General features: G+C 54.4%; 1 protein-coding gene across 1 annotated transcript in view; it reads right to left on the reverse strand.

Moving 5' to 3' along the window:
* The window catches only part of REXO1 (RNA exonuclease 1 homolog), a 44,119-nt gene extending 35,023 nt beyond the window's left edge, over positions 1-9,096 (reverse strand). The window contains exon 1 of the mRNA XM_053999348.1: positions 8,819-9,096. Within this exon, the coding sequence (XP_053855323.1) occupies positions 8,819-9,008 (190 nt within the window). The 5' untranslated portion in view covers positions 9,009-9,096. The remainder of the gene's footprint in view (positions 1-8,818) is intronic.
* Between the last annotated feature and the right edge of the window lie 3,553 nt (positions 9,097-12,649).

Below are 12,649 nucleotides of genomic sequence, written 5' to 3' on the forward strand. Positions count from 1 at the left end.
CAGCAGGGAACTCATCAGGGCACATCCCACAAAGCAGCTCAGACAGAAACAACCTGGGATGCAGCACCCACCTCCTCCATTTAATCAAGGCAACACAACTTTGGGCATGTGATAAATGAGTAAAGCAAAATTTGACTCTCACAATTAAAAGGCAAATATCCTGTAGATATGTTAAGAGACGTTTTATAGCTTTATAGTTGTGTTTTACCACCCTTGTGTTGTTATCAGGGGGTGACCTGGGTTTGGGACATTTGGGAGGGTCGGTTGTTACTATGGCAGCACCTGACCTCCAATCGAGATTTAAGGCAGTGATCTCCACCCCCGGACAGAGAAGGAGGAGCCGATGGACAGAACTTTGGGAGGGGCCAAAGGGTTAAAAGACAAAACCTCCATTGTGTGGGTGAGCCCATGGTGGGAAAAATCCTCTGCTCCTGGTGCCGTAATATTTTCTCTATTCAGTCTTCTGCTGTATTTTTGATATGGTTTTAATAAACCTTTTACATTTTTGAAAGTGAGTATCATTTCTCACAGGCAGTTTTGTCTCTGGTGCAGCAAAACAAGAATCTGAAAGGTCCTCAAGCCGCTGAGCATGGCAGCTTCACCCTCCTGGTGGCCTCACAGGGAGTCCCCAAGGACACCTGGGGCTGTCACTGCCTCACACAGCAACACCACTTAAATCCAAGGATGCCAAAGCCAGGACACGATGACCTGGCCCACACCAGCCCATCACTGCCATCCCTCTAAGCCCAGAATCACTGACAGTCCCACCCACTCTGGTGGAAAACAGCAAAGAGCACAAGGTCTGTGAGACATTTTCCCAAGAGGAAATCACACCACTGGCACATTTCTCCCATAACTTAGGAAAGAATGTAGAATCCCAACTGGTTGGATTGGCCAGTACAGGCAGAGGACAAAGACTGGCACCCAAAATACACCCTGACCCCACAGCCTGTCATGCACAGGCTGGAAGGGGTCTCACCATTTGAAAATCTGGATATTCAATGTTTCAGTTCTTTGGAGAAATTCTGTCTGGGGGAAAAAATCCAACAAATCAAACTTAACAGAGCCTTGTTTTTTTCCTCTGAGAAAAAACCCAGAAACCATTTCCACATCTCCTATGTAAAGTGCTGGATAAAACAAAAATCTACTCAAGAATGCAATTAGCAGAGCAAGTCTTCTTTTCAAAGGAAAAAAAAAAATAAATAGTTCAAGTATTCTGGTGACTTCTCTCCATTCAACTTCACCTTAAACACTTACTCCAACCAGCACAGTCACAAGCAGCAACACTAACTTTAATTTTCCAGCCTTCCTCTGGCATGCTCCAGATAAGTTATCTTCTCAACACCTGTCTGATTCTTTAACTAGTGTGGGTGAAAAAGTCCCGCTTAAAAAAAAAAGAAAAAAAAAAAACACCAAAACCCAACTATTTCAACTTAGCCACAACTGCACACTTGGAAAACAAAGTTAAAAGCTAAAGAAAAACACCTTTCAAGCTGTATTACATTAAAACACTTCAGCTGTAACGTATGGAAAGCTAAAAGCAAAACTTAAACTGTTTTTAAAACCTGTCTGGCTTTAAACAATTCAAAAGCTGGAATTAAAACTCTGCAGCTCTTTTAGGTCTCGGACACCTGCAGCTCCACAGCCACTTTTAACCACAGAACCCAACATCCCAGCACAATCCTCTCTTCAATAAAAATCCAAAATCCACAGGGAAATGAAAACCCTTGTAAACCAAACCTTCCAAAGCCAATCTGGACTTTTTGCACAGTGCACATATTCCAGAGGCAGGTGACCCCGGACTCGGGTCTCCTGCTGAATGAATTGTGACCACGTGAAAGCCTCCCTGGAGAAGTCGCTTCTCTCCAGCTGCTCCTTCCCAACCGCACCGCCCAAACCTCGACCTCACCCCGCAGGACGCCAAAAACTCCCAGAAGAGTTACCTGAGCTGCCCGGGGTCGATAAACACTGCAGGTATTTGTTCATGCTGGAGCCGCCCGCTGCTGCCGAGACACCCCGGCACGGGCTGGAGGCAGCACGCGGTGCCCGGCTGCTGACACAGCACCGTGTGGGAATCGGGGCAGGACCTGCCCCGGTCCCGCCTTCACCCTCCTGTGCTCCCAGCTCGGCGGGGCTCAGAGCGTCTGCAAGGGCTTCCCGACCCCGTTCCTCTTCCCTAGAGCTGCTGCCCTCACCTTGGGGGAGTTTCTGACCTCCTCCTCCTCTCCCCACTCCCCACCTGCGGGTGCTGTTGGCTTGGTCTGAGCTCCACACATCGGTGTGCGCAGCGGCTCCCCAAACATCCATCCCCCGGCCGTGCGGTGCCCTCAGCCCGACCCGAACCCCCGCAGCCCCGCTGGGCCGGCAGGGCAGGAGGCGGCAGGGCTGGGACACAGCCTGGGCCGGCAGGGCAGGAGGTGGCAGGGCTGGGACACAGCCTGGCCCTGCCTGTCGCTGCCTGCCCCAGCCCACGTGAGCCACCCGGCGCCTCCGGCTGGCCCAGCGCACGGAACGCGCTCCGGGAAGCTCTGGATTAGTGAACTGTGCTTCCCACTGGCGCGGTGGGGCTTGGCTGGAGATTAAAAACATAAATCAGAGGAAGTGTTCAAGTGTCAGGAAAGAGAAGGAGGTCCCGGGAGAGCAGACAAAGGGCTCCTGGGCGGGCAAAGAGGAGCCAGGGACTCACCAGCCCTGGCACAACTCCAGCAGTGCCAAACCCAAAATCCTGCTAGCTTGATGGAGATCTGCTCCCACCTCCTGTTTTTCACACACCTAGAACTGCCGCACGTGGGAAGACTCGGATGTGGGGCAGAATCTCCCCACAGCCACAGAAAAACCAAATATGGGAAGTGTCCTGTGAGGCCACACTGAAATCCTGGCACAAAGGGCACCTGCACCTGCGCACCCACAGGAACGCCCCAACCGACAGCGCAGGGAAATCACCACAAATCCCAAACTGCTGAAAAGATACATCCCGACCTTACCACCAATTGGTTTTTCACTCTTCATTTCAAAACTTGGCTAAAAATAAAATTCACTAGTGGCATTTTGGTAATTATTCTCGTAAACACAGATGTGGGAGGGAAAAGCAGAATTGATTCCCCCTCCCAGTTCACAGACTGGAGCACCCAATACTGAACACCTGCTTTGCTCTGTCAGTGAAATGATACTGAAAACACTTCGGTTTCCACTTGTGCAGTAGCAAATACAGTAATAAAAGCTCTTCGCTGAGATGATCTTGCACATCAGTTCCAGAAAGGAAAATGCACTGGGAAAGACGTTTTTCCATCCCTTCTACAACACAGTGAGAACATGGTCTGCAATGTGAGTCACACAAAGGCTCTAAATCCCAGCCTGTGCCAAGGCTGCTCCCACCAAACAGGCACAGCCCCTCAGCAGAGTGCTGTGTGAGGAACCTGACAATGGCCCTCACCCCATGTTGAGTGAGGGGTGATTAAAGCTGGGTTTTAATTTCTAAAGAGCCTCTTTAGGTTTTACCAAGTATCACAGAACCACAGAATGTCCAGAGCTGGAAAGGACTCACAGGGATCATCAGTGCAGCCCCTGTCCCTGCACAGCCACCCCAACAACCCCACCCTGAGCATCCCTGAGAGCGCTGGCCAAACGCTCCTGGAGCTCTGGCAGCCTCGGGGCCGGGACCATTCCCTGGGGAGCCTGGGCAGTGCCAGCACCCTCGGGGGGGATCATCCTGGTCACAGCCATCCTCTGTGGCTGCTTTTGGGCAGAAGAAAGGAGAGGTGAAGTGCCTCCCTGCACCAGTGACAGGATCAAGGGTCAAAGCTGGGGAGATAAGCCCAAGGATTTCTCCACACTTGACCTGAACCCAACAGTGTTGCAGCAGCTCACTGTGTGTCAGTCACACAGAGCAGCAGAACTCTGTCCCTGACACATTCCACAGACTTGATCCCGGTCTAACCAGCAAAGCTTTGTAACCCAGATAGAAAATCCACACAGCCAGAAAACTGCTCCACAAGCTTTGGACCACATCAGAAAGCTGCTGAGCAGCTCAGTACACTCCACTGCAGAACCAAGTACTTCAGGCAGGGTGCTGAAAGCCTGGCTGGCTCTTCCCATCCCACAAGAACACAAGGATCAGGACCTGAGGGAGTGGCTGGAGCTGTGCCAGGCCTTGGCATGGAGCTCAGGGAAAGGTTCTTCCCCCCGAGGCTGCTGGCACTGCCCAGGCTCCCCAGGGAATGGTCCCGGCCCCGAGGCTGCCAGAGCTCCAGGAGCGTTTGGCCAGCGCTCTCAGGGATGCTCAGGGTGGGCTTGGTGGGGTGGCTGTGCAGGGCCAGGGGTTGGATTTGATGATCCCTGTGGGTCCCTTCCAGCTCTGCACATTCCAGGATTCTGTAATCAGTGCAGACAAAAGAGCTCAGAGCTCCAGACCTGGGAGCAGCTTTCTGCTCTGGGTTCAAAAACATCCACCTCCAAAACAGCCCCTGAGAGCATCAAACCAGCAAACCAGGGCTGCCTACCTTAAGATATTTATGAAGAGCTGTATTATGCCTCTTTTATGTCTTTCAGCATACTCAGGACCTCGACTTTAAAGAGAAACCTATTTTTCCCCTCTACAGCTCTTGAAAAGACGCTTTTAGGACTGAAGGCAGCTCTTCCCTCCTCCTTACAGCGCACGCTTTCAAAGCACTTCACACACATTCAATAATCTTTTCATCCTGCTCTGAAGCAGGTGGGTTTTAGACATCTCAGAGATGGAAAAAGCACTTCAGCCAAGTCAGGATGAGAATTTGCAATCTCCAGATTCCCAGTCCCAGACAGAAATCTCCATCAGCCTCAGTGCTCAGCCAGCACAGATTTTTCACAAACCTCCAAGGCACCAACATTCTGTTACCACACAGGCAGATCCCAGCAATAAAACACGGGAATAATTTCCCACACCAAGCATTCCATGTTTCAGACCCAGCTCAAATGTGCCTCTCACTCAACATGTTTGTATTTACAGACCTGCTTCCAGACAGGAAGGAAAGGGAACTCCTGCCACATCCAGCAGCAGACAGGGAAAACTCAGTCCTGCTCCTGCAGATCTCCAAGGGGCTCTGCACTACTGTCCCCCAGTGCCTGGGAGCACACCAGCACTGTGGATCATGTCAGGGATCATGTCATGAACACCTGAACCTTGGGAAGTCTGGAGTGGTGAGGGTGGGCAAAAAAAGGCAGGGGGAACAGTGCTACATCCCACTAATTCCTCTTTCCACATCCTCTCTGCTCCATATGGCACATGTCCATCGTCCCCCCTCCCACAACCTGCCAGGGCCACTTCCACTTGCAGTTATCAAAAGCCCCTTTCAAAGCTATGAAATTGCACCAAGAGTTTTGGGGTTCCTGCCAATCCTCTGGTGATCCTCAAACATCAAAGCCAGCCCCAGCCTCAAATCAATATGCTTAGCAGGCTGCTCCTTTAGATGTTATCCTTTTTTTTCTAGGCACCATCCCAGAAAAGACCAATCTGTGCTGTAGCTCTTGGTGTAGAAACCCACCTGCCTTGGCAAAAAAATGACATTTTTTAAGCTTCTCTAGCGAGTGATGTGATTAAATAGGTCAGACCTGCCCACGTGCATGGTTAGGAGGCTACTTCAAAACAAGACAGGCAGTTCCCCTGGCAGGGAGCAAGCCCTGGCGGATGGAGAACCTGCTCCCAGAAGATGGTTGCTTGGTTCTGGCTGAGCTACTACACCCTCTAGTGTAAATCCTACAGATCCTTCCAGGCCAGGAGCCTCGGGCAGGCAGGGAATGAGAGGAGCACTTCAACCAGAATCCTTCCCAGGAAGCTGAGCCAAGCACTGCAAAATAACTGCAAAAGTGTCTCCTGCTCCTACAGGAATCAGGAACATTTTGTGACCTGCTGGAGTCTGTTCTAAAAGCCTGAGATTGCAGCAGGTCCATTGCTCATCTCCCATTTCTCAATTGGAATCCCAGAATCCCAGAATGGTTTGGGCAGGGAGGGACCTCAAAGCCCATCTAGTGCCACCCCTGCCCTGGCAGGGACACCTTCCACTGTGCCAGGCTGCTCCAAACCCCATCCAGCCTGGCCTTCCCTGGACACTGCCAGGGATCCAGGGGCAGCCACAGCTGCTCTGGGCACCCTGGGCCAGGGCCTGCCCACCCTCAAAGGGAACAATTCCTGCCCAAGATCCCATCCAGCCCTGCCCTCTGGCAATGGGAGCCATTCCCTGGGTCCTGTCCCTCCAGGCCTTGTCCCCAGTCCCTCTCCAGCTCTCCTGGAGCCCCTTCAGGCCCTGCCAGGGGCTCTGAGCTCTCCCTGGAGCCTTCTCCTCTCCAGGGGAGCACCCCCAGCTCTGCCAGGCTGGCTCCAGAGCAGAGGGGCTCCAGCCCTGGCAGCATCTCCATGGCTCCTCTGGCCTGGCTCCAGCAGCTCCACGTCCTCCTGCTGTTGTTCCCCAGGGCTGGGGCAGCTCTGCAGGTGGGAGCCAACACAGAACCAACATTAAAAAATGGCTGGAGGCAAACCCTGAGCTGAGACAGAACTCGCAGATCCCTGTTATGCCAGCCGTGCCACGTGCTGGATGCCAAGGGTTTGGAAAGGGGCAGGAATGGGCTCTGAGCTGGCTGCAGGGAGCAGCAGGCACTGCCTGGAGCTCAGCCTCCTCATCCTGCTTCTTTCACAAGTGACAGAAACTTCCCCTGGGGAAACCAGGCCCACAGTGGGGGCTTTACTTGTCAAAAAAATTCTTCTTTAAGTGCTGTAGTTTAGGTTGGATATTAAGAAAATATAGAAATTATATAGAATAGATTCTATATAAGAATTTCTCTTAAGAAATAAGAATAAGAATAGAAAATAATATTCTATTAAGAAGAATAAAAAATTCTATTGACAAATTCTTTTGACAAATTCTGTAAGAAATGCTGTAAGAAATTCTGCAAGAAATTCTATTTATTTTTAAAATTCTATTTTAAAAATTCTATTTTAAAAATTCTATTTTAAAATCTATTAAAAATTCTATTAAAAATTCTGTAAGAATTCCTTAATTCTCCTAGAATTAAGAAAATATATTTCTTTCATAGAAGAAGTTGTCCATCACTGGAAAGGGCTGCCCAGGGCAGTGGTGGAGTCCCCATTCCTGGAAGTGTCCAAACGTGGGGATGTGGCTCTAGAGGACATGGGCTAGGGGTGACCACAATGGTTGAAGGCTGGATTTGATGAACTTGGAAGGCTTTTCCAACCTTAACAATTCCATGATTGTAAGGAAATTCTTACTCCCCAAAACTCAGGCTGCTTCTCCGGTGTCTGACACGCCCAGGCCAAGCCTAGCAAGGCATTGGGGTATTTTTCTTGCCTTTCACACTCAGCTTACAGCAACACTTCCAGGCAGCTCAGGGAGCCTCACACACTTCCCAGGGGCACACAGAGGTTTTCCCTTCCCCACTCCAAACTCCAAACCCAGCCCCAGCTGTTATCAAGCACAGCAGCGCCTGGTGCAGGCCAAAATGAGCAATTCCAGTTCCAAAACTGACACTCCACTCAGATATTTAAAGACATGTAGGAACAGCATACTGAAAGATAATTATAACATCATCTAAAGAACCATCCTAAAGCATTCTAGGGAACTTTTAAAATTCAAAAGAACACCAAAACTGGCAAAAAACTTTGTCTTTCTAACAATTATCTGCCTGTGACAGCCCTGAGAATGCTTCTTTTATTTTAAACTAAACAAGTAGTGGTGGTAAGCTGGCCTGGTAACCAGGAGACATCAGTAATTAATCCTCTTCCAAACTTGAGAGCAACCCAAAGTTAAGTAAGCACACAAAAAAACCACAAGCTAGGCTTTGTTTTGGCAATCTCTGCTTCAGATTATTAGAGACTGTCCACACCAGCATTATTATGCCATTACACCTAACAGAAATAACAAAGCTTTGACAAAAAGAAAGCCAGCAGGGTTCTTCTGGGGAGAAGAAAGAAGGCTTTTTCCTCCCAATAAATCAGCAGAACAGCAAATAATGGTATAAATAAAATGACAAGAGCTGCTGGAAGGGCGGACAACAATAGCTCACTATCGATCCTTGCGGGTCCGTTCCAGCTCAGGATATTCCATGACTGCCTGATTCACTGGGGGTTTGTGCCAGGCTGCCTTTGAGAAGCCTGGCAGTGCCCTGTGCCCCACAAGCCCCTCACGGCGGGGTCTGGCTGACCACGGCCCCCCGGGGAAGCCAGAGAACCCAGCAGGGGCCGTGCCTCGCCGCTCCAGGCAGCTCCCGACGGGATCTAACGGGAGCTGTCAGCAGCTCTGGAAGTCGGCGCTGACACCTCAGCGCCACGTGAGCCCAGTGCCCGGAGCGACGGAGAACGGGACGGGGCAGCGCTGCCCCGCTGCACCTGGGGCTGTCCCGGGCCCTCGGGAAGCTGCTCCCCGACAGCCGGCGTGCAGCGGGATCCCACCGAGCCCTCACCCGCTGGGGCCGCAAAGCTCCTTCAGACCCTCCCGGAGCCAAGGGCGAGCTGAGAGCCGCGGCCCGGGCTGGGCACGGCACGGGCGGGCTCCGCCGGCTGGCACCGACAGACCCCGGGATCACCGCACTGCGGAGGGGCTGGCGGGGCGATCCCGCGGCGCTGGGGGCTGAGCCGGGCCCTGAACCGTGGGGCAGGCGGGAGAGGAGGAGGCCAGGCACGGGCCTGCCCTCTCACCGGGGGGAAAACACACGGGGCGGGGGGAGAAAGCACGACCGGGCTGGGGGCGGCAGGGACGGGAACAGCCGCAGCCCGGGGACGGGGTCGCGGGAAGGTGAGGGGGCACCGAGGCTGGGCCGGGCCGGGCCGTACCTGCGCCGTGTCCGAGCGGGAGCCCCACGCTGGGGTCGCTTGAGGCTCCGGAGGCTCCGCACGGCGCCGGGGCCACCGGGGGGTGCCGGAAGTGGCAGTAGGGCCTGCGGCACCCCCGGCCCGGCCCCGACCCCCCGGCGTTGAGGAACGGGCAGTCGATGCCGCGGAAGTAGCCGGTGGATCTGAGCATCCCGCCGGCTGCGGGGCGGGAGCGGGGCCGGGCGGGCGGAGGAGCCGCGGGCGGCCGGGACGCGCTCCCGCCTCACACGGCCGGTACCGGCCCCGCCGCCATCTTGGGAGCGCCGGGCGCGGCAGCGAGGACCCCGCGACGCCGCTGCCCGCACAGGGCTGCCCGCGGCGCGCCTGAGAGCGGGGCGGGGCGGGCGGCGCTGAGGGCGGGCCGGGAGCTGCCCCGGGATCCTGGAATGGCCTGAGGCGGATCCGCAGCGAGCGTGGATCCAGCCCTGTCCCTGCACAATCCCCACCAAGCCCACCCTGAGCATCCCTGAGAGCGCTGGCCAAACGCTCCTGGAGCTCTGGCAGCCTCGGGGCCGGGACCATTCCCTGGGGAGCCTGGGCAGTGCCAGCACCCTCGGGGGGAAGAACCTTTCCCTGAGCTCCATGCCAAGCCCTGGCACAGCTCCAGCCCTTCCTGGCCTCCTGTCCCTGGCCCAAAGCAGAGCTCAGCCCCTGCCCCTCTGCCTCCCCTCGGGAGGAGCTGCAGCCCCCGAGGAGCCTCCCCTCAGTCTCCTGAGCTGCAGCCGATCTGCAGCGCTCCCGTTCCCTCGGGCATGGCCGGGCTGCAGAGCGGCCATCCAGAACCAGCACTCTCAGGGATGCTCAGGGTGGGATTGCTGGGCTGTCTGCAGGGCCGGGAGTTGGACTCGATGATCCTTACAGTTCCATCGCAGCTCAGGACGTTCCAGGATTCTGTAATCCAAGCTTGGCCGGGTTTGGCTGGGGGTACGACCCCAGGGCTGGAGCCACCTCATCCTGCTGCCGAGCACCCCCGGCTGTGGGCACAGTGACGGTCAGGGGTTCCTTGCTCTGTGGCCCATCAGCCCAGCATCCTCAGCACAGACCACGGTGGAGCACCATGGACCACACCGGCAGAGCCTGCAGACCTCAGCATGGACCACAGCCCTAGCACATTCCAGTATTCCCAGCATGGACCATGGACCACAGCCCCAGCACATTCCAGTATTCCCAGCATGGACCATGGACCACAGCCCCAGCACATTCCAGTATTCCCAGCATGGACCATGGACCACAGCCCCAGCACATTCCAGTATTCCCAGCATGGACCACCATGGACCACTGCCCCAGCCCCCAGCCTGATGTCTCCAGCATGGACCACCAGCCCCAGCATGGATCAATCCCCATGGACCACCATGGACCACCTTCCCAGCACAGACCACTGCCCCAGTCTCAGTACACCCCACTGCTTCAGCATGTCCCAGCTTGGGCTACCATGGACCACCAGCCCCAGCACAGCCCATCCACCCCAGCATGGACCACCTCAAAGCAGCTCCCTGGGCCCCAACAGAGCTTGGGCCTCCTGGAGAGCAGCAGGACACTGGATGGATTTGGGCAGTGACCCGAGGCCGAGGCCAGGCCAAGAACTGGTTCCACATCCCATGAGGGCCCAGCACCCTCCTTGCCCCAGGTAGTCACCACACCTGCATTTACCAGTGGGGAAACTGAGGCACGCAGTGACAGCACTTTGGGTGAGCTCAGAGCAGGGACTTGGAGCCAGCCCTGAGGGGATCAGTCAGGTGAGGGGCATCCACAGCTCCTGGGAATCACCTGGCACTGCCCCTGCCGTGGGTGCTCAGAGCAGGGAGACTCCACCTCCAGCAGGTGAGGCTCTTCTCGGGCCAGCAAGGACCAAACCCTCCGAGGGGAAACCCATGGAGTGGAACTGGACACCCCAGCCTGGAGAGACAGGATGATCCAGGAGAGCCTCTCCACTTGTGCAAGGAGAGATGGGAAGCTTAAGGGCAATGCCAGGAACAATGGGTGATGCAGAGAAAGATGCACAAGGAGGAGTTGGCCTTGGCCAAAGGGAGGGACAAGGGAAAGATTGCAAAAGCTGTATTTTGTAATAGTCTTAAGTGCAAAAACCCCTCTTTGTTTTCCAAATTGGGCACATGCTGCTGCCTCCTCCCTGCCCATCGCTCCCACGGCATCCCAGCAGAGTCCAGGAGGAAAGGAGCCCAACACTGAGCAGAACCAGCAGCTGCTGATGCTGGGAAACCTGAAGAATCCATGAAAAGCTTCTAAAAAGCAGGAAACCCCAGGAGACAAGTTGCCTTCCCTCGGGCAGAAACCTGGCCCTGGCAGAGGTGCTTTGCAGGGACTGGGGAGGGCTGTGCTGAGACCCCCAGGCAGCTCCCCTCTCCCACCAGGCCTGGGAGAGCAAGCTCATCTTCCCCCACAGAAACAGAGTGGTTTTATTTGTATGGTATGCTTAAATCTATTTTATAGAACTTCAGCTGTAACAGAGAAGCTTCAAGAAAGACACACACATAAAAGTGCAGACACATGGGGTATTTCCCTGCATTATAATTCTCATCCTGTGCGTCCTCAACTCACAAATCAGCAAAATATAATAAAATAAAATAATAAAATGAAATAAGAAATAACATAAGATAAAATACATTAAATAAAATAAATAAAATGAAATATGAAATAAGATAAAGTAAGAAATAAGATAAAATAAATAAAACAAAATCTAAAATAAGATAAAATAAGATAAAATAGAATAAAATATAAAATAAAATAAAATAAAATAAAATAAAATAAAATAAAATAAAATAATACTTGTTTTTGCCCAGACCTGGAGGACCCCACATGGAAAACCTTCCCAAAATCGATGTTGGTCTTGCTTTTGCCTCCTCACCTGAGCTCAGTTAACTGGGATGCCCACTCAGCTCCCAGTCAAGAGCACTGGGAAAGGTCCCGAGGGTCCCTCTGCACACCGAGGAGCTCCTCTGGAAGCAGCACCCTCCAGATTCCCCCATCCTGCTCAGCACTCCACAGGAATCCCTCCAGCCCTGCTCAGGACCTAAACCCCCCCAGCCTCCTGGACTGACCAAGGGACCCCCAAAACTGACTCAACACCTCCGAGCTGCTGAGTCTCTGCAGAGAAGTGAGGGGGACCCCCGGACAGAGCCTCTGATTTCAGGTGAGGAGGGGACGAGCTGGGGCAGGGTGGGCACAGGGTGGGGCTGTCACCAACCTCTGCAGGGACAAGGGGGACAGGGGGACAGGAGGACAGGGGGACAGGGGTATGGCCCTCGCCTCCCCAGGAGAGCCAGGCAGGGGGATGTCACCACATCGGGGCCAGAGTCACCCCTGGCACAGCCCTTCCTGCTGCTGGGGGCCACAGGGACCTGTCCCCAGTGACAGGGACACACCACCCTGTGCTGGGGGACACAGGGACCTGTCCCCAGTGACAGGGACACACCACACAGTGCTGGGGGACACAGGGACCTGTCCCCTGTGACAGGGACACACCACCCTGTGCTGGGGGACACAGGGACCTGTCCCCAGTGACAGGGACACACCACCCTGTGCTGGGGGACACAGGGACCTGTCCCCAGTGACAGGGACACACCACCCTGTGCTGGGGGACACAGGGACCTGTCCCCAGTGACAGGGACACACCACAAAGTGCTGGGGGACACAGGGACCTGTCCCAAGTGACAGGGACACACCACCCTGTGCTGGGGGACACAGGGACCTGTCCCCAGTGACAGGGACACACCACACAGTGCTGGGGGACACAGGGACCTGTCCCCAGTGACAGGGACACACCACAAAGTGCTG

Source organism: Vidua macroura, chromosome 26 (genome assembly GCF_024509145.1).
Source record: "Vidua macroura isolate BioBank_ID:100142 chromosome 26, ASM2450914v1, whole genome shotgun sequence".
Taxonomy (NCBI): Eukaryota; Metazoa; Chordata; class Aves; order Passeriformes; family Viduidae; genus Vidua; species Vidua macroura.